General features: G+C 37.5%; 1 protein-coding gene across 2 annotated transcripts in view; it reads left to right on the top strand.

Annotated features, from left to right (window-relative positions):
- The window catches only part of LOC114652092 (zinc finger protein ubi-d4), a 71508-nt gene extending 53813 nt beyond the window's left edge, over positions 1 to 17695 (top strand). For both annotated transcript variants that reach the window (XM_028802294.2, XM_028802284.2), the window contains exons 7-11: positions 3122 to 3259; positions 5866 to 5994; positions 6175 to 6287; positions 6998 to 7079; positions 15351 to 17695. In XM_028802294.2, the coding sequence (XP_028658127.1) occupies positions 3122 to 3259; positions 5866 to 5994; positions 6175 to 6287; positions 6998 to 7079; positions 15351 to 15433 (545 nt within the window). In that variant the 3' untranslated portion in view covers positions 15434 to 17695. The remainder of the gene's footprint in view (positions 1 to 3121; positions 3260 to 5865; positions 5995 to 6174; positions 6288 to 6997; positions 7080 to 15350) is intronic.
- The last annotated feature ends 4169 nt before the right edge of the window (positions 17696 to 21864 follow it).

Genomic DNA, 21864 nt, shown 5'->3' with positions numbered 1-21864 from the left:
TCACCTCAATCTGCATTAAATACAAATATGTTTGATGTAGCACTTTAACAGACACTTATTGGTAATAGTGTTTAAGTTTGGTGTAGTCTTTTTGTATTACTTTCCATTTTAGCATGAAGTAAACATCAGTTGCACTTCCTGGCGTTTAGACAGGTGATAGTGGATTAGAAAATTGACACCTTTTTACCTGTGTGTTATTTTCCTAATTTACTTTTCTCTGATGTAGTCTCCTTGCATATTATACACTTGTTAGCCACAACATTAAAACCACTGACAGGTGAAGTGAATAACATTGATGATCTTGCTACAATGGCACCTCTCAAGCTGTGGGATATATTAGGCAGCAAGTGAACAGTCAGGTCTTAAAGGTGATGTATTGCAAGCAGGAAAAACAGGCAAGTGTGATCTGCGTGACTCTGAAAAGGGCCAAATTGTGATACCCAGACAACTAGTCAGAGCATCTCTTAAACGGCAGGTCTTATGGGTTGTTCCTGGTATTCAGTGGTTGGTATCTACAAAAGTGATCCTGGGAAGGATAACCAGTGAACCACTGACAGGGTCATGGGTTTAGAAGGCTCACTTCGGAAGCAAAGGCTAGCCTTTTTGATACAATCCCAGAGAAGAGCTAATATATTATAAATTGTTGAAAAGTGCATGGGGCTGCATACGGCAGACAGGTCAGAATACCAATGTTGACTCCTTTCCACCATCAAAAGTGCCTACAATGGGCATGTGAGGATCAGAACTGGGCAATGGAGCAATGGAAGAAAGTGGCCTGGTCCGAGGAAGCATGTTTTCTTTTAGTCCTCTTTTGATTGACTGGGTATGTATGTGTTGTTTACCTGGAGAACAGATGGCAGGAGTATGCACTATGGGAAGAAGGCAAGCCAGCAGAGAAAGTGTGATTCTCTGGGCAGTGTCTTGCTGGGAAACCTTTGGTCCTGGCATTCATTTGAATTCTACTTTAACACGTACCACCTACATAAAGATCGTTGCAGACCACATACACACCTTCATGGCAACAGTATCCATGATGGCAGTGGCCTCTTTTAGCAGGATAATGCACCGTGTCACACTACAAAAATTATTCAGAAATGATTTGAGGAATATGACAAAGAGTTCAAGGTGTTGGCTAGGCCTCATAATTCCCAAGATCTCAATCTAATCAAGCATCTGTGGATTATGCTGAAAAAGCAAGTCCAGTCCATAGAGGCTCCACCTCGCAGCTTTTAGGAGTTAAGAATCTATTGCCAAAGTATTGGTCCCATATATCACAGGACACCGTTGGAGGTCTTGTGGAGTCCATGCCTCAGTGCTGTTATGGTGGTCGAGAGGGACCTACACAATATTGGGCAGATGGTTTTAATGTTGTGACTGATTGGTGTGTATAATATCCTGGTATATTCTGTTTTTTTTCCCCCAGAAATCTTGTGCAGCTGTCTTAAGCCACATGGTTGCTTCACAGTCCATATAATATGTTGTTTTGCTTTATTGGGATAGGAAGTTACTTTGCCAGTGCGCTCTTCTATTATGTTTGGTTTGTTTATTGCTTGCCACCTTACCTCAGAAGTTGGACATGATGAAGTAGTTTTCAGTTTGATGGATAGAATGATCTGTGAGGCCAGGATGCACATGACTGTGGCTGTAACAATACATTGTTTAATGATGTATAATTAATACACCTTATTAATATTGTTTATTCATTTTCAAACTATAGAGCTTTAGGGTACCCTCCAAGCACAAGAAATTTGGATTGTGCAAGCAAATTTTGTCACCTGTGAGCAAAAGGTATCTGTAAGTGTTGACATGATTATAGATGAGCAGCAGTTTGAGGAAACTACTGCTCTGTGATTCCCATTTGGTGAGATTTACAAAAGTCTGACTGAAGAGCTCCTCAGCACACATGTCAAAAAGCTCATGAGTGCTCTGTGCCTAAACAGTTAGACTAACAATTTTTACAAAACAAGCAGGCTTCAAAACATGTGGTTCTCTGCACATTTAGCTCCTTCTTTGGTTAACATTGCTCTGCTTTCTCCTCAGGAAAAATAAATTTGTGATATTTTTACTTTCAAAAAATTATATGTGCATTCTAAATACACTGCACACAGTCCACTTTCACATGCTTTTACAGTCAACTTTGTTTATGGCATGCTTATACTTTTGATGGCTAATTTTCTCCAAGGTTTGACCTAGTGATTTTACCATTTTATGTGTTGGCGTAATAGTGTACATTGAATTTTTAACATAGTACCATTAAGTTTTGTGTTATGGTATGGTAAGTGCTTGAAGCTTATATTTTTCCCCCAATTTGCAGTCTTTATGGTATCATTGCATCAAAGGGTAATAACTTGAATAAACAATGAGTTCCTGACTTATTGAGGATGCACTTCTTGATGAGTCTGATTGAACTGAAGCTTTATATTTAATGTGTGATGATGCCTCATTGATTTGTTGTAGATATTAAAACACATTATTTTGGTAATGTCTAATGCATATGTAACTATATTATCTAAACACATTTCAGCATGCAAGAATGACAATTCAGCTTTCTGATGATAGCTAGGTATAACGAGTATTGAAATCGGAACAAAGAGAACTGTTTTATCTAATATCTGACTTTCACTGGAAATATAACACTAATTGTTCATTCATTCTACAAGTGTGGATAGTTAAATTATTTTGAAAAACATAATTATGTTAGTTATGTACTATACAGTTTAGCATTAGTCCTGCCCAAGTGTGAGCAGCGGCCTTTTGAAATATTTGATGGTAAGAAGTAATTCTGTGGTAACTGGGAAATTAATGAAAAATGAGTCAAAATCAAAATAGGCTGATTTTAAATTAAGAATAAGTTCACTATTTTTGCCATTCATGTCTTTTTTTTTTTTTATTCATCTTAATTTTTTTCCATGCATTTATTTTTATTTAAATTTTAACAAATTATTTTTTTTGTCATGTGATGTTTGTAGGAGATCTACTTTTATTGACTTTTAACACGTCTGAAAAATATTTAATAATTGATAAATGTTTGAGGTTATAATAGTTTAGAATGCAAAGTATAACCTTTAGAATATTGTTTAGAACTTGTCTGTTTGAAACTTTCGTTTGTTTCATCCATTAGTTTGTGGGAAACGCTATAAGAACCGTCCAGGACTCAGCTATCACTATGCACACTCCCACTTGGCAGATGAAGAGGGTGAAGATAAAGAGGACTCTGAACCACGCACCCCTGTTGCCCCTAGACTGGAAGAGCAAAAATGTAAGTGTGACTTTTATAAAAATATATATACAGTAGTGCCTTAGTTTGTGAGCATAATTCGTTCCGGAAACGTGCTTGTAATCCAAAACACTCGTATATCAAAGTGAATTTCCCCATAAGAACTAATGAAAACTCTGATGATTCGTTCCACAACCCAAAAATATTCATATAAAAATGATTAATACAAAATATAAAGTAAAAATACATCAAACAAATTAACCTGCACTTTACCTTTGAAAAGAATCATGTCTGGTGTGAGGGAAATGAGAGAGGAGAAGAGGAAGAAGGTTATTGTGTAGGGTGACTTTCACTATAACTAACGGAATCATTGCTATCTGTTGGCTCACTGGAATCTTTTTCTTTTTTTGTGACTTTAGCAAGGAACCTATCCAATGACAGTTGCTTTTGCTTCCTTTTGAGGATTTTGCGGAAATGTGACATTGCATTGTCGTTAAACAGATTAATCGCTCGCACTGCTACAGCCTAATTCGGGTGGTGCTTTTCTACAAAATTTTGCACTCTTTCCCACATTTTACACATCTCCCTAATTTAGTACGGTTACCAAAGAATAGTCACTACACTTGGACACACAATTAAAAAATGCTTTAGGCACACACACGGTCACAATGCTATAGCAAACAGTATATGCTCGTACGGATGTTAACTATATGAGTGAGGCACGCTGACTGAGACCGAGCATGGGAGACGATTACCCACAATCCTGCAGCAAGAGAGAACCACCATCTGCTCAGTTGTGATCCTGTGATGCTCAGCAAAGCGTATATGTTACTCATATTGAAAGACCTTGCTCGTTTTTCAAGTTAAAATTTATTAAAAAATAACACTTGCAGACCAAGTTGCTTGCAATCCAAGTTTTTGATGTGTGTGTGTGTATATATATATATATATATATATATAAATATTATACAGTATATATAAATTTATTTTTTCATATACTGCTTTCTGTTGCATTGTACGTAGTTTTACAGTTTGTTGAGAGGGAGAGAAGATGGACAGAGCATCTGAAAGACAGAGAGGGTATCTGACCAAACAATTGAAAGACAGAGAGGGTATCTGACCAAACAATTGAAAGACAGAGAGGGCTCTTTGCTTTCTAAAGGTGTTAATGTTTGCTTTATTGATCAGTGGCATATAGTCAGATGAGGTGCACCTTCTTTGCTTGTGTAAGAAAAGTGCAAACACACAACATAAGGACCTAAGTAATCCTCATTCTGTTAACAGTCCACAAAGGAACAATTTAATAAAGCTCATAGAGTCTCAAACTAATTTTATATATGTCCAAGGCAGTTGCACACTATACAATTTCCAGTCGGAGAATATGTCAAACTTAATGACTGCAGTTGCTTGGTGTTATTGCTTTGCTAATGTTAGATACCAAGACTTTGAATTGCATCAGATGACTGGTTACATGACTTGCTCATGATATTTCTGCCAGAGGTTCAAGTTTCCAGAGTATAGCAAGCTTGTGGCTTTTTAACAGCCAGTTAACATGCTGCCTGACAGTGCAAGTGGCAGTATGAATAATTTTCAGGTATGCTAGTGCAGATGAAGAGGGTGAAGATAGTCTTGTCACTTTTTATTTTTTTTATTTGATACTTGTATGACAAACATGAGACATTGGATAATCGGCCTCTCTTCTGTTTACATAGTCCAAAATACTTGTTTCCCTTTTTTCCTTGCGGTTATATTGTATCCATTGAACTTGTAGCTAAATGCTCATTGGTTGTTGGAAGGCACACATAGGAGCCCATCCCTATGGCAAAAGTCAAACCCGTCAAGTTATCAGGGCTAGTCCTGAGGAGTGCTCTGGAAAAGAAACTTGTTGATCTACTTTTAAATCTATTCATGATTTCGGGTTTTTTCCTCATTGCTCAACTACCTAAGTAGTAGTTATGTTATTTGTTTGGGGTACATAGTCTGTCTCTGAGCTGTCCACCTTTCAGATTCCACTTTGCAGTTACTTGCATATTGTGGTACATTCATTATTCCCAGGAGTGTCTCAGACTGTCCTAGAATGTAAACAGCAGTATATAAATGACATTTTTGCCATGTGCAAAAGTTCGCTGACGACACTGCTATCGTGGGCTGCATCAGGAATGGGCAGGAGGAGGAGTATAGGGACCTGATCAATGAGTTTGTTAAATGGTGCAACTCAAACCACCTACAACTGAACACCAGCAAAACCAAGGAGCTGGAGGTAGATTTTAAGAGGACCAGGCCCTTCATGGACCACGTGATCATCTGGGGGGGGGGGGGGACGGGACTTTAACATTATACAATGTTTATTGACTGTTCTACCTGTCTTGCCCTCTCCACCTTGCATTTTTTTAACTTGCACTGCATTTTTATTACTCTTTAATTTTGTTTTTTATCAGTATGCTGCTGCTGGAGTATGTGAATTTCCCCTTGGTGATTAATAAAGTGTCTGTCTGTCTAGTGTATAAGTTACAGTAAATGCTTATGTATAAATATGTTTGTTATATACTTACATGTCAAAGTAAATGATCTGAAACTTGTCTCAAGTGCTAATGTAATGATGGATAATTAAAATACTACAGAAAATTAACTGTTTAATGTTATTTCAGCTAAAAAGGGTCCAGATGGTTTGGCACTTCCAAATAATTATTGTGATTTTTGCTTGGGTGACTCTAAAATCAACCATAAGACAGGACAAGCTGAAGAACTTGTGTCTTGTTCTGACTGTGGACGTTCAGGTGAGTACGTCTTATTCTGAAAAATGTTGTTATAGATATTTTCATTTTTAACAATTACAGGTATGCTTTTTTTTTTTTTTTTAAATATCCAGATTTATTTTGCACTTTTTAAAATATTTTATCAATGGTATATTGTATCTAATGTGCAGAGCATTTCATGTTTGCATATTTTGTTTACAGGCCACCCATCCTGTCTTCAGTTTACTCCAGTCATGATGGCAGCAGTCAAGACATATCGTTGGCAGTGTATTGAATGCAAATGCTGTAATATTTGTGGGACCTCTGAAAATGATGTAAGCATTGACTTTGTTACTTAGGTGTTAATAGAAATGTTCTGACAAAATCTTCTTAATTAAATTTCACAATTAGTACTGCGTATGGCTACTTTTATGTCCTTGCATCCTACACATATGATTTGACATTTCACCAAGTTTGCTTTTGTTGTAAGTAACAGTTCACATAGTATTTCCATATCTTTGCATTAGAGCTTTCTGTAGTCATTTCATTGAAAACAGCAGCAATTCCAACAGATTTCAAGTGGTTTATTTTTAATATGGCGAGATAATGCTTCAAGGCTGTTTTTTGAAACTTAGCTTTTTTTTGTTTTGTTTATATTCTAGCTTAGAGTGTCTAATTAGAAATGAGTTTATGGGTCCATAAAGACCCACCTGTAATGAATGGAATTTCATCTGTTCCAGTGTAAACTATATAATGAACCTGAGATCCTTCAGAGGTTAGCAGCAGCACCTTCATGTTCATTTATAAGGCAAGGAGCGCAGGAATCTGTAGTATGCAACTATTAGCACAAATAAATCTTTTAACAAGTGTTGTGAGCAGCTGCAGTTTTGCCTATTTATTTTAGGAACTCTCATATTCTACTATAAAATCTTTAAAAAATATACTAAATTACAATGTGCTTGCCTGCAACTTACTTGTTCTCAATTGAAAAAACATTTAGTTGCACTTGACCTTTTTTTTCTTTCTCTTTCTTTATATATGTTAGGACCAGCTGCTGTTCTGTGATGACTGTGACCGTGGATATCACATGTACTGCCTAAACCCACCAATGTCTGAACCCCCAGAAGGTGTGTATTTTTCACATACTATATTCATTGTGTAGTGGATAGAGACTTCCAGCTAATGATGATAAAGTGTTGTATACTCTGATGATAATAGTGACCGTATAAACCTATTTGTACACAACATGTATGGATATTGGGAATGGTATTTCTGTTGCATTATGAACATAACTGTTCTCCTTATTTGTTATTCTGTGCTTCTTTTGCAAAGCACAACAATCCTCTTTGTGTGATAAAGTGTGTAAAGACATCATGCAGAGGTCCACAGTTCAACAGGACACACTCCTTTTTGTTATTGTCACATTCTAATGGAGAAGTGTTTTATACCCTATACTGTCCCAATGCCAAAGCATTTTGTGACATCAGTGATGGTGCAACTTGCTTGCTGTTACAAGACTGGGATACACTTCTGAGGGTGGTGCAGTGCATTGTAGAAAACAATGAAAAACCTGAGAAAAGAGTGAAAACGCCTGACAGTACATTGTTACACTGCATGACATAATTCAAAAGCAGCTCAATGTTCAAACACACATTTTGTGTCTAAAGTGTGCACTAAACAAAGCTGTACTGTTATTCTCTGTACATAAACAGAATATGAAAAAACCTTGTGCAGTTATTGTAAATCACCTTTGTAGTGATTCTCTGGAACAAGTAATTTTTTTTTGTACATGGTTCATGGTTCCACTTAAGCTCAGCTTACCAATAAATAAATATGAAGTCTCCTCCATACAACATATATTCAGTTAGTTTATCCATTTCCTCGCCTGTTTGCTCTTAGTCATGAGAAACAAGTGCCTATCTAAGCAACATTGAACATAAGGCAGAAACCAACTTCAAGTCAGCCAGACATTTCTAAGTTTACTTCTTTTTCATTTCTTCATTTCATCCACATACTCCTTTTAGTAAGCTTCATTTGCAGGGTAAATGTCAAAATTGAAGGATTATATATCGAGTTAGCAGCTTGGCAAAATGCCATATGTTGTGACAGGCTTGCCTTTGACATTCATCCAGAACTTGAAGCTGTCTGTTTCTTTGCACTGGTTACCCAGTGTGTTGTCTTTTGGAAGTAAGTTATTGCTTATGGTTAAATCGTGCTGTGTCGTCTTCAGGGACTGATAACAAGATTGGTCTACTGTTGCTCATCCATGTGGTTAGGTAAAAAACTCCTGTGAAACATAGAACTTCAAGATCTCTTGCCTGATTTATTGCTTGTTCTTTTTATGCTACTGACTTTAAGCAGCCATATAATTAAAAACTGTAAACCACAGTACTAACCGTTTGTACTAAAATTCTTTGTTGAATCTTTTGCTGTTGCAACTGCACTTGAAGGTTTAGACCGTCATGCAGTTAACCAGTCTACCTAATGTATGTTAGTTGACATTGCATGTAACCAACACAAATTCATGAAAACTTCAGTTTTAAGTTTCTGTAGAGTTGATTAGATATAGATTATTAATGTGATATTGCTTCAAAAGGTTGCCGTGGAATTTGTTTTTGAATTCATCTTTTTGTGTTGCTGATTTATCATTGTGTACTGGTTCATTTACAAAATGTAGTATATACAGTACAGAGAGGTCACATTGCACCTCTCCAGCACCATAATAGACAAGAATGTATTAATATATATATATTTTTTTTTAATTTAACAGAAAACTTAAATCTGCTTACACATGATGTACTCTACCCATTTCCATACAATTTATTCAATTATGCCTCCAGTTCCTAAAACATTGTGAATTTGTGAATAAGCAATGTGCTGCCACATAATACATTGGCTAGAGTTGACTGAAATGGTCATGGTATTTGAGTAAAAAAAAAAAAAAGCCCAATCTGTGCAGTTAATGATGCACATTCTGACATCTTGGGATCAGACAAGTATCAGAGAGCAGATTATTATACCTGTTGGTGGTATTATTAGAATTGATTACTTTGTAGAAAATTGAGCATTTAACTGTGAGAAGCACAAATACTAACAATAGTAGCATTCTGTTAGACAAGACTAGAAGACAAGTAGTAGCACACAGAATCTGATGCAACTTCTTTGTGGCAGTGTGGCTTGTGATCACAAAAGTGTTTTTCAGTGTTGGAGAGAATAAACCTAAAGTCAATACAAGTTATTAAAAAGAACAAGTTTTAAGCATAATTAGCATAACTGTAGGTGGGTCTATTAGTTAGTGAACAGAACAGGAATGAAAGGGGGAAAAAAGCTTGGCAAGCATCTGAAGCACACAGTCACAAGAAAAGAAAATGCCATTCATTTAAATAATCCTTTATGCAAGTGTTTTGCATTATTAAATTAGTATGAAAAAAATTAGTTTTATAACTTTCTTTAAAGTTTTTGCACACATTTGAGTTGTTGTTATATTATGGACAGGCTAAATATCAAGCATATATTTTTGATTAATTTGTGGCTATTATAATAAAAGCACATTTTATAAATGTGCAAGAGAGAGAAACCAGCGTTTTCTGAACAGGTCCAAGACAATTCCAGCACAAATGATGGCACAGCTGCAGAACTGGCTGTAATCTTGTGCACCTTCACTCTTCTTCCTTTTTTTCCGGCTGTTCCCGTTAGGGGTTGCCACAGTGGATCATCTTCTTCCATATCTTTCTATCCTCTACATCTTGCTTTGTTACACCCATCACCTGCATGTCCTCTCTCACCACATCCATAAACCTTCTTTTAGGCCTTCCTCTTTTCCTCATGCCTGGCAGCTCTATCCTTGGCATCCTTCTCCCAATATATTCAGCATTTCTCCTCCGCACATGCCCAAACCAAAGCAATCTCGCCTCTCTGACTTTGTCTCCCAACCATCCAACTTGAGCTGACCCTCTAATGTACTCATTTCTAATCCTGTCCATCCTCGTCACTCCCAATGCAAATCTTAGCATCTTTAACTCTGCCACCTCCAGCTCTGTCTCCTGCTTTCTGGTCAGTGCCACCTTTTCCAACCCATATAACATAGCTGATCTCTCTATCGTCCTATAGACCTTCCCTTTCACTCTTGCTGATACCCGTCCGTCACAAATTACTCCTGACACTCTTCTCCATCCATTCCACCTTGCCTGCACTCTCTTTTTCACCTCTCTTCCACAATCCCCATTACACTGTACTGTTGATCCCAAGTATTTAAACTCATCCACCTTCACCAACTCTACTCCCTGCATCCTCACCATTCCACTGACCTCCTTCTCATTTACACACATGTATTCTGTTTTGTTTCTACTGACCTTCATTCCTCTCCTCTCTAGAGCAGTGCTTCCCAAACTCAGTCCTGGGGACCCACTATGGCTGCAGGTTTTTGTTTCAACCAGATTCCTAATCAGTAACAACACCTGATAACACTGATCTCATTTAATTAGCTGATATTTTTTTCTCTTATGCTATATTCAGAAAAGCGCAGCAGCATGATTTTTATTTTTATAAGACATTTAGAAATACTTCTAATTTTGCTATAGATTTAAATGCTTAACTCTCTTTTGCTGATTTCATTATATTTTGACCTTTCTCTGTGCAGTTTTTCCCCTGCATTGTATCTTATTAATGACAATTAAAAATGAGCAGAGCAGACACCCAGGCAAACAACACTGAATAATCAAAGGCTGCAATTACTTTAGCGTCAGAACCACTAATTAGTAAATAATGGATTAATTAAAACAATTAGGGCACCTGGAAAAGTAGAATGAAAATCAAGATTAAAATAGGAAAACAAACACTTCCCATATAACTGTTTGGTTATCTGAATATATTTATTATTTATTTTTTTTAGTTTTCTAATTTCTATATTGTTCCCAAGACACGGCACTTGGAAAATAACAGTTCACTTAATTAGCCCAGGAGTCCAATTTAAAAACAGGAGCTGGTTGGTACAGAAACCTGCAGCCAGAGTGGGTCCCCAGGACTGAGCTTAGGAAGCACTGCACTAGAGCATATCTCCACCTCTCCAGGGTCTCCTCAACCTGCCCCCTACTATTGCTATAAATAACAATGTCATTAGCAAATATCATAGGGACTCCTGTCTAATCCCGTCTGTCAACCTGTCCATCACTGTTGCAAATTAAGTGCTTAGAGGTGATCCCTGATGTAATCCCACCTCCACTTTGAATGCATCCGTCACTTCTACCGCAGACCTCACCACTGTTAAACTTCCCTCGTACATATCCTGTACCACTCTTACATACTTCTGCCACTCCCGACTTCCTCATATAATACCACAAGTCCTCTCGAAGCACCCTGTCATATGCTTTCTCCAGGTACACAAAGTCACAATACAACTCTTTCTGGCCTTCTCCATCAATACCCTCAGAGCAAACATTGCATCTGTGGAGCTCTTTAATGGTGTGAAACCATACTGCTGCTCGCTAATCATCACCTCCCTTCTTAACCTAGCTTCCACTACTCTTTTCCATAACTTCATGCTGTGGCTATTCAATTTTATCCCCCTGTATTTACTACAGCTCTGCACACAACCCCCTTATTCTTAAAAATCAGTACCAGTGCATTACTTCTCCACTCCTCGGGCATCCTCTCATTTTCCAAGATTGCATTAAACAGTCTGGTTAAATACTCCACTGCCATCTCTCCTCAACACCACCATGCTTCCACAGGTATGTCATCTGGACCAATGGCCTTTCCATTCTTCATAGCTGACCTTACTTCCTCCTTGCTAATCCATTGCACTTTCTGATTCATTATCGCCACATCATCCAAACTTCTCACTCTACCTCATTCTCTTCATTCATCACCTCTCAGACTACTCTTTCCATCTGCTTAACACCCTCTCCTCACTTGTGAATACTTTTCAGTCTTTATCCTTTTATAACCCTAACCTGCTGCACATCTTTCTCAGCCTGGTCTCTCTGTCTGGCAATCAGTACAGGTCCTTTTCTCCCTCCTTAGTGTCTGACCTCTAATACAACTCATCATATGCCTTTTCTTTAGCCTTCGCCACCTCTCTCTTCACCTTGTGCCTTATCTCCTTGTACTCTTGTCTACTTTCTGCATCTCTCTGACTATCCCAATTCTTCTTTGCCAACCTCTTCCTCTGTATACTCTTTTACTTCCCTATTCCACCACCAGGTTTCCTTTTTCTCCTTCCTCTGTCCAGATGTCACGCCAAGCACCTTTCTTGCTCGTATCCTTACTACTTCTGCTGTAGTTGTCCACCTTTCTGGTAACTCTTCACTGCCACCCAGTGCCTGTCTTACCTCCTCCCTGAACTTAACCTTGCAGTCTTCCTTTTTCGACTTCCACCATTTGATCCTTGGCTCTGCCCTCACTCTCCTCCACTTTTTGATCTCCAGCGTCATCCTACAGACCATCATCCTATGCTGCCTAACTACACTTTCCCCTGCCACCACTTTGCAGTCTTCAGTCTCCTTCTTATTGACCCTCCTGCATAGGATATGATCTACCTGTGTGGATCTTCCTCCACTCTTGTACGTCATCCTATGTTCCTCTCTGTGCTTAAAATATGTATTCACTACATCCATGTCTATCCTTTTTGCAAAATCCACTATCATCTGACCTTCATTACACTCCTTGACACCATACCTTACCCATCACCACCTCATCTCCTCTGTTCCCTTCACCACTATGTCCATTGAAATCCACTCCAATCAGCACTTGCTGTCCCTTGGGTACACTGTCCATCACTTAATCCAACTCACTCCAAAAATCTTTTTTCTTATCCATTGCACACCGATCTTGCGGGGCATATACACTAATAACATTCATCATCGCACCTTCAATTTCCAGCTTTATAATCATCACTCTGTCTGACACTCTTTTCACCTTCAAAACACTCTTGACATACTGTTCCTTCAGAATAACCCCTACCCAATTTCTCCTCCCATCCACATCATGATAGAACAATTTGAATCCACCTCCAATCCACCTGGCCTTACTCCCCTTCCATTTAGTCTCTTGGACACACAATATATCAACCTTCCTTCTCTCCATCATATCAGCTAACTTTCTCCTTACCAGCAATTCTTCCAACATTTAAAGTTTCCTACCCTCAGGTCTGCTCTCTTTATCTTCCTCTTCTCCTGCTGCCTCTGGACACATCTCCCCTGTCGTCTTCTCCTTCTTCGGCCAACAATAGCTCAAGTTTCCCCTAGCACCATGTTGGCTAACAGTACTGGTGGCGGCTGTTGATGACCCAGGCCTCGACTGATGCGGTTTGAAAATTTGTATTGTTGCCCACACATTGTTCTGGCAAAAATTTACACTGGATGCCATTCCTGATTTAAACCTCCCCATTTATCTGGGCTTGGGACTGGCACAAAGAAACACACTGGTTTGTGTATCCCCTGTGACTTGGCTGCACCTTCACTCTTCTGTTCTTCCACAGTGGATATTATGTGTTTCCTGTTTCAACATAAAAATAAGCCACAAATACTGGACACTTGTAATTCACATTTTAGTATTAAACTAATTTTGGTGACCTATAAAATCAGTACTGTAGAATATCTTTCAGGTTCATACTCAAAATTTTTTGATCACTGATTGTACACATTTATTTTTAGAATAGTTTACCTATTTTAACATACTCTAAACCATTTATGTAGTAAAATGATTCATACTGTGCATTCAAAGCTTGGTGACATGGTATGAACAGTGTTGCCGAGTATCAGAGCCAGGTGAACATAGAATGCTGCCCTCACCGCAATGGTACACTAAAAAAGGAAGTCAAGACTATGTAACAGAAAACTCCACACTCCAGGGGAAAGGAAAAACAAATGTTAACCAAATTATTTTGTTAAGATTTCAGTTAATATCAGCAAAGTTAACTGAATTTTCTGGATTTTTTTTTCTTCATATGAACCTGAATGCTTATTGGATGTGATTGTTTTTGGGTACTATTTAATTGTTTAATGAGGGATTGTGTGGATTAAAGTGATTAACGCCTTATTTTAAGGTGTGCGTAATTATTAGGCAACTTTGTTACCGTGGATAAAATTAATTGATTTTACCTGACACTAAAAAGTGAAAAATTATAAAATGCCTTTCAGAAGTGTTACACTATTAAGTGGTGACCACTGAATGATCAAACATTCTGTTGCTTATAGTAAGCAGGGTTGCAAAAAACGCGTGATGAAGAAAAGGTTTACATTAACCACAAAAGACTTGCAAAAAATGAAACATGAAGCTACCAGGAACCCATTACCCCCCTGTATTTTAGAACTGCAGCCTAACTGAAGTATCCAGAAGTACAAGGTGTTTAGTTCTCAGAGACATGGCTGACAGTAAAGAGTGCTGAAACACGACCACTACTGAATAAAATTCACAAGTTGAGGTATCAAGATTTGCCCAAAAAAAATAAATACTTTTTTTTTATGGACTAGATGTGTGGGCATGTGGCTAGACCACTAATGGACACAGGGCACCTGTTCAAGTCAGGCGGACTGCTATCATTAAAGATCTTCTGGGGCAGAAGATCAACTGAAAATCAATTCTCTGAGAGTTATTTCTGTGAGTGATGCAGGAAGTAGTCGGTAGCATTCAAGAAGGCCATGATGTTCATGCCGGACAGTGGTCCATCACATGCATCCAAGTACTCCACTGCTTGATTAGCCAGCAAAGGCCTTAAAGATGACCAAATAATAATCCTCATCTGACTTAAGTCTTATTAAAGACTTTTCCCTTTTCAAATGTGAGATTTGCAGTAGGGAGGACAATAATTATCTTTGAGCAACATTTGGGAGGCTGTGGTTGCAGACTCAATGGAGGGAAGGCACATGGCAGTTATTGAAAAGAAGAGTGGCTATTGCCCATTGCATATTTAAAAAAAAAAAAAAACTAAAAATTGTGTTAATGGTTATGTCATTCAGGTTTGATATCTAATAAAATTGATGGAGTACATTTTCTTCAACAACAAAATTAATTCCATGGATAATACCATTTGCTTAATAATTAAGACCTACCTTAATAACTGTTGTATCCTTTACAGTGGGTTAGTCACTTGTCCAGACTGATCATGTTAAATGCAGATAGAAAATCTGTACATCATCTATAAACCAACTGAATTCACTTGAAAGCTGAGCTCACATGAGCAGATATTTGCTCTCTGTTACCTCCTGGCATATTTGTAAAAAAGTGTGTAACTCTTGTACTTGGGGTGAGAGTATTCATTACAATATAATGTGAAGTTCATGTATAGTGGATTACAAAATACTGTACCAAATACCACCAAAATCCTGTTTTGAGATGTAAAAGTATGGAAACAATTAAGAAACAATGGAAGTTACTAATTTGTTTGTTTACCATTTTAGGGAGCTGGAGTTGTCATCTATGTTTGGATTTACTGAAGGACAAGGCCTCCATATACCAGAACCAGAATGCCCCTCCTTCATGATACTGTCGAGAATTCCTCAGCACACTGGGACATTAGCCTGACTATGCTGGTCTTGGTGCCCATTCAATGCCTCAGCAAGATGTCGAGTCTAGATCTGCCTGTGGGCGCCGAGACTGGCCTTCTTGTAAAGAAACATGATCTAGTGTGTCTTATTTCCTCATCATGTTTTGTTAGGACTATCACAAAATTACACAAACAGGACACTGTTACATTAACACACAGTATGCATAGCTGGTGTGAAGGATCATCTTACCTCCAAATTATTTTTAGTTAGCATTCCAAGGTCTGAAAGCAAAAAATAAATACAAATGTTTTAATATTACTGTCTTTTTGATATTAAAGATTTTTACTGAAAAATTTTGAGAGTTCGTATCACTATGGAAAATCTGTTTAAGTGATTAAAATGGTAAATTTGAAAGGTTTTAGTGTTTTAAAGACACACTGCTAATTAAATATTTACAAATAAAGTTAAGTTGCATGCAAAATTGTTTAACCCGGGAACTGCATATTGATTCCTACATGGGCAATGGAGCAGACCCCAGAATAACATATCATATTGAATACGTTGTTTGATGTGTATGGTTTTTTTTGAAGGTGCGGCCTACATCCTTAATTGACACCTCGGCTCACCCAAATGCAGGATGTCTTAGATGAATTGCTCTTGGGGCCAAAGTCACCTCAGTTTTCATACTGTAATAATCAGCCTTCTTTAGTTTATTAATATTTTTTATTTTTACTTTTCTCAGCAGCCCACACCTTAAACCCCCGGGCAATGTGTTTCTGCATGTGTGTATAAATGACTATAATTTTGATTTTTCCTTGGTATTTTTAAACTGTATAATGAATTTTGTGAAATTCTTTAAAAAATGTATCATACAACCTATTTTATAATGCTAATTTATAATTAATGGCTCCCACTATACCACCCAGTGAAGCGATCTATAACCTCTGCAAGTTGTTTAATATGTTTTAGTATATTTTTGACTCTGTAAACCATAACAAATTCAGTTATTTGTATAATTGCAAATGGGAAACAAATGTGGTGAGAGGTTGGGAGTGTGAATGCCATTTCTAAATGCTGCGTCTAGTCTGAATGAAATACTTGCGTATGTGTTGTGTGTGTGTGTGCACGTTATGATCTGCAGCCAGTCATGGCTCTGAAATGTTGCTCATACATGCACAGAAATCATTGAATCAAATTTTCAAGTAAATAGAAGTGATTTCTACCTTGTTTATTCAGGTGTTACAAATATTATTAAAGGCCTTAACTCAGCATTTGCAGTTCAGACCGTGCTGGCTAGTTGTTCTAATGGGTCATACATAAAGCTCAGAGACGGTTATATTAAAGCCTGTTTTTATTTTGGGAAGTGGGATTGGTATTAAGAAGTATAATTAAAAAAAAAAAAAGATATTCTAAGTACATTTCTGCTAAAATAAGCCTTTAAATTTAGAATTCTTGACTTATTGTGCCACTTCCTTGCAAAGGGTCATCCTTAGCCACAGCCATTAGTCAGTATGTATGTGAAAGTGAAACGCCACTGTGGATACTTTAGTTAAGACTGAGGCCCTGAGACACAGTTGAGTCGCTGCTAGTATTTATTCTGAAACAGATGACCTGAAGCACAAAATATTTGTTGCTTGGATGAAGGTGTTTTAGGGTAGATTTGTGGGACAATCTCAAGAGTGCGGACCTTTTAACACTTTTCTTCTTGGATGTCGTGAGGAATCCGAGGCTTATGGAGGTTTATTGTCTAGTTTGTCATTCTGTTGATGTTAAGCATGACTTGCCTAAACTTGTATTTGATTGTAGCTGTCTTTTAACCTTGCTGTGCATTCACTAATAGTACATCTTCTCATGCTAACATCTAGAATATAGTTAGAAGACAGCTGTTTAAGGGCCAGTGAAATTAATCCAATAATCGTATAACTCTCCATTTACCTTGGTATTTTGAGTTTTGGGGATTGGTAGGAGGTATACTACACACACATACATACATCGATACACTCACTCCTAAGTTTATTTTCTGTTTATTGTTCGCCAACTAACTTGTTTTAAGATATTTCTGCTTATACACATTTCTTTGTTTAGAAACTGTGGCCATTTGAATTTAAATATATATTTTTGGTTCTTATTTTTTCAATGTTATATACTAGAACAGTGTAATCTCATTTTTTTAGATATTGTATTTTTGTTCATTATGGGAGTTTTCAGTTTTATGGTACTTTTGAAGTTTCATAATAAAAATAAAGTTCTTTTTGACACTGATGCCTCCACTTTGTATTTTAATTATGGATTAAATTATGATTTCCAGATCCATACCTGTGCTGGATATGTAAGTAGGTGGTGTTTAAGATTGAAGATGGATTATATTTGTTAACTTTATACTTGACAGAGCTACAAGATAATTAGCATGCAGTACACCAGAGGAAGCGTTTGCAGTAACGGCTTGCGGTCGTTTCTCTGTAGAAGTCGGTGACAAACATGAAGACGTTTCTGGTTACCTGTTGAGCAGGAGGGCGTGAAGCAAATCAAAGCTGGTCTTTCCCTCAGATGTTACAGGTGTGTTTCTTGCTGTTCACGCCATGTTTCTGATATTAAAAGCCATTCACAGTAAAGGTGTTCAATAAGATGATTAGTTACAAGTTCAACAGTTGTATTCCCTATATTTTAAAATACATTGTTTTATATTGATCAATCAGTTCATAGCAATTTAATCTTTCCTAAGAAAAATTAACAAATTAATTACATCAACACATGTTACCTAATTAAGAAGTAAGCAGACTACCCCTGTCATGTGTAAGCACAGTTTCTCTGCTGTCTGTTGAATTAAGTTACATTTTTGGGCATGTGTCAGGAACAGTAATCTGCAATGAGAACTTCATTATGCCATCATTCATCCGTCTCTTGTTGGTAAGGAATTTGTCTCCTCTAGACAGCACCAGAAAAGTAACTAATACTAGCATTTTATTATCTGTGTAAAGGTAACAATTTTATGCAGAAAACAGTTACTGTATTTTCAGTGGGTGGTTTTGTTCTTGGTAATTTTTAGAAAAGTTGCTTTATAAAGGAACTTTTAGGTGCTTTTCTTTGTTCAGTGCTCTTCTGTAAAGATTTGGTCTCAGAAAATGAAGAAATATTGATGTATTTGTCAGTAAAACATGCTTGTTTTACATTATATGTAAGCCTAACACTTAATGTCCTTATTCCAGCAAACATGTTGATTTCCTTTTGTGCAGCCCATTTGTTGACTACTAGAGATGAGACCTTCAGAACAAAAAAAACAAAAAAACAAAACCACACCACCCTGGATTTTTAGAAACAGCGCATTGACTTTCTGAGAAGGCAGAAGAGGCCGGTGTGTGGTCACAACTCATCCCTGGAGCCATTTGTCTGTCCAGATGGGACATTTATAACAAGGACTTCCTGAAGAAAGGCAACCCATTGCTTTAGCATTCAATGTCATATCCGCAGACTCCCCAACAGTGTCTACTGTAGCCTCTTAAACTGTGCACTTATTTACTGCCATCTTTTTGACCTGTGACCAAAATCATTTGCAACCCAGTAGGATTATCAGTATTTTTCACCCTGCTATAAAGTAAGTTGATAATAAATTGAAATTATAGAGCCAAAAGAGCTTAAAGCACATCATTAGACGTTAAGAGTGCCACTAGCTAGTCAGGATGGTAGATGATTGTTTCATTAATGTAGTAAATTATGATAACATGATTATGTGTGTTGTGTATCTTATTACACCAAAATAAGATTCTCTGTCAAAATTTTATTGGCCATTCATTGCAGAGCAATGTTGTCTCTCTTTATAGTGCTGGTGTGCTCTTTGTCCAGCAGCTTTGCTGGTTTGTTGTGCGACTGCCGTGATTGACTTTCTGGTTATCTTTGTATCTTTTAATGAAGAAATGTGCGGTCATGTTCTGTGCCATATAGGTACATGTTGTGACATACTTGACCGATTAAATTAGTCTACGTACAGTATATTTAGAAAATAATTAGAGACACAAACTTCCCCTAGATATTGAGGTGAATAAGAAATGTATGCAAAAATGTTTAATCAAGATAAAAGTTGGTGACTTGAGTAAATATGTTTCAGTTCGTACTTCTGATAGTGGACATCATTGCACAGTTTGTTTGTTACATGGAACTATTAGAAAATGATTCAAGAAAGGACAGAAAAATACAGGGAATAACAGTACCAGTCAGAGAGATTATATGTGGGTGACATGACAGTAAGTAAGAAGTGCGATGATAATAGGGCATGGACAAACTGGTGACGTACCTCGGTCTTTGTTAAAGGAGAGTGTGTACTGTGGGAAAAGTGGGAGGCACAGCATGAAAATGGAGTGTTGATTATAGAAATCACGAAACATTGAGACAGAAAAGCAGAAAGTGAGACCGAAAAAACAGATAAAGTAAAGGGCATTGACAACAGAAAGAAAGGAAAATATCTTTGATAATTGTGATAAATTGTCCCGCAAATGCTGTAGGTTGCTTTTTAGTGTTGCCATCAAGGAAAATAATGTCACAGTAAGGTATATGTTCTGTGTTTGTGTGAATCAAAATGTAAAATGAATGGCAAGAAATGGAATAATTAGAGGAAATAAAGGAGAGAAAGGGGCTCCCAATTTGAAGGGCTAATAGGATTTCAAGTTCACAGCAATAACAATAAACATGGTGATAAATCAGGTAAGAAAGGAAAGGCTACATTTATAATTATCGACTAAAAGATAAAGTCAGTGGGGCTCTAAATTAATGGTCTGATGGAATTCGAATGCAGCACTTTAAAATCTGTGGAGGGGCTGAATAAACCACATTAAGTGGAGGGAGGTGGAGAAAGAAGGATATGGACATTTTACAGTACATATATATGAGTGCCATCAACACTACCCAGCATTGCCCGTTACGGGGTAAGCTCTGGGATATCCAGGTGGATGAGCCTATGGTGTCCTGGATGATGGACTCTGTCGGGCAGATCACAGTTTGGAAGACTGGAGGACCCTGTCTCTGATATTAATGTGAGCACTACAAGAACAGCCCTGTCTCAGTTTCATTCTGTTCACCTTGGACTATGACACCATGTCTGCAGAACTTCTCTTATGATTCTGCACTTGTGGTGTGTATTGATAAGGGGGGTGAGACAAAGTATAGGAGTCAGGTGGAGAACATTGTTTCTTAGTGCAGAAAGAACCATCTGCAATTAAACATAAGAAAAGCCAAGGAACTGTGCCATACCAAAGAACCTCTATGCCCAGTCACATTTCAGGGAGTGTTGTGTATATGTTGAGGTGTATATTGCTCATTTTGTTTTTGTTGTTCAGCCTGTGGAGTTCATAATGGTGGTGCTATAATAGACTTCTACAGGAAAATAGTTGAGATAGGAGTTATTGTTGGGGACAGCCCTTTCCTTACTTTCTTAGGAAGTGCTTCAGAAATTGAGAAGTGACATTAGAGGAACTTTGGCCTTTTTCAGCATTTGCACTGTAGCATTTTGTTCAGCTATGGATTGGAGGTTACCTGGGTAAATTCACAATCTTATGCAAATTTCTTGAACTCCATAGCTGGGAACTGTGGACCGTTATCTGTGATGACAGTTTCTGAATTACAATGACAAGTGTCAGTACTTTTATGATTGTGATGTCTTTGATGTTGTGGTTAAAGGAACTTTGGAAAGGAAATTAATATAGTTGTACCAGGGTACTTATTAATCAAATCCTCGGGTAAGTTCAAGTGGAGTAAAGCTGACATCCGACTAAAAGAAGTAAACAACAGTGCAAAGTCAGTTGATCACATGGTGGGTGGTGAAAGTTTAAAGCCGACAGTCTCCAAGTGCTTAAAGGGATAAAGATGAACTTGGTGCCAAACATATCTTGACAATTCAGACAGCTTCACCTGCCAAAAGTGCTTATTTAATTTAGAGTTGGTTGGGAAAATACATGAATTGGTGTTTAGAACTTGATAGTAATTAGGCAAACCGAAAATCGAATCGACTCGGTTTGTTTAGACAATTAGGCTTCTTCTGATTTTGCATCACAGGGTGATTGGTTAACAGTGAGACTGAGGTCTAAGAAGCCAAAACTTGGTCCCACAGCACTCAGGTCACCGATTTGGACTCAGAACATATGATCTGCACTTGCATCCTGCCTTTGGAACCGGAGAACAAAAAAGCGCTCATAATTTGTTACTCCATAGTGTGAATGAATGTTAAAATTCCAAACTATGTTAAGCCAGCAGTAAATGTTAACTGCCTCCCAGGGACGAAGATATCTGACATTGAGGCTAAATTGGACCTTCTTGCCAGCGATGAAGTATTTACTTATTGCTTGCATGCCGGCACTAATAATTATTTACAGCAATCTGAGGTATTAAAGGGGAACTTAATTTCTCTATGCACTAAAGCAAAAATAAAATGTTACGAGTT

The sequence above is a fragment of the Erpetoichthys calabaricus genome, chromosome 1, assembly GCF_900747795.2.
Source record: "Erpetoichthys calabaricus chromosome 1, fErpCal1.3, whole genome shotgun sequence".
In the NCBI taxonomy this organism is placed as follows: Eukaryota; Metazoa; Chordata; class Cladistia; order Polypteriformes; family Polypteridae; genus Erpetoichthys; species Erpetoichthys calabaricus.
This window is presented reverse-complemented; position numbering and strand designations above follow the sequence as displayed.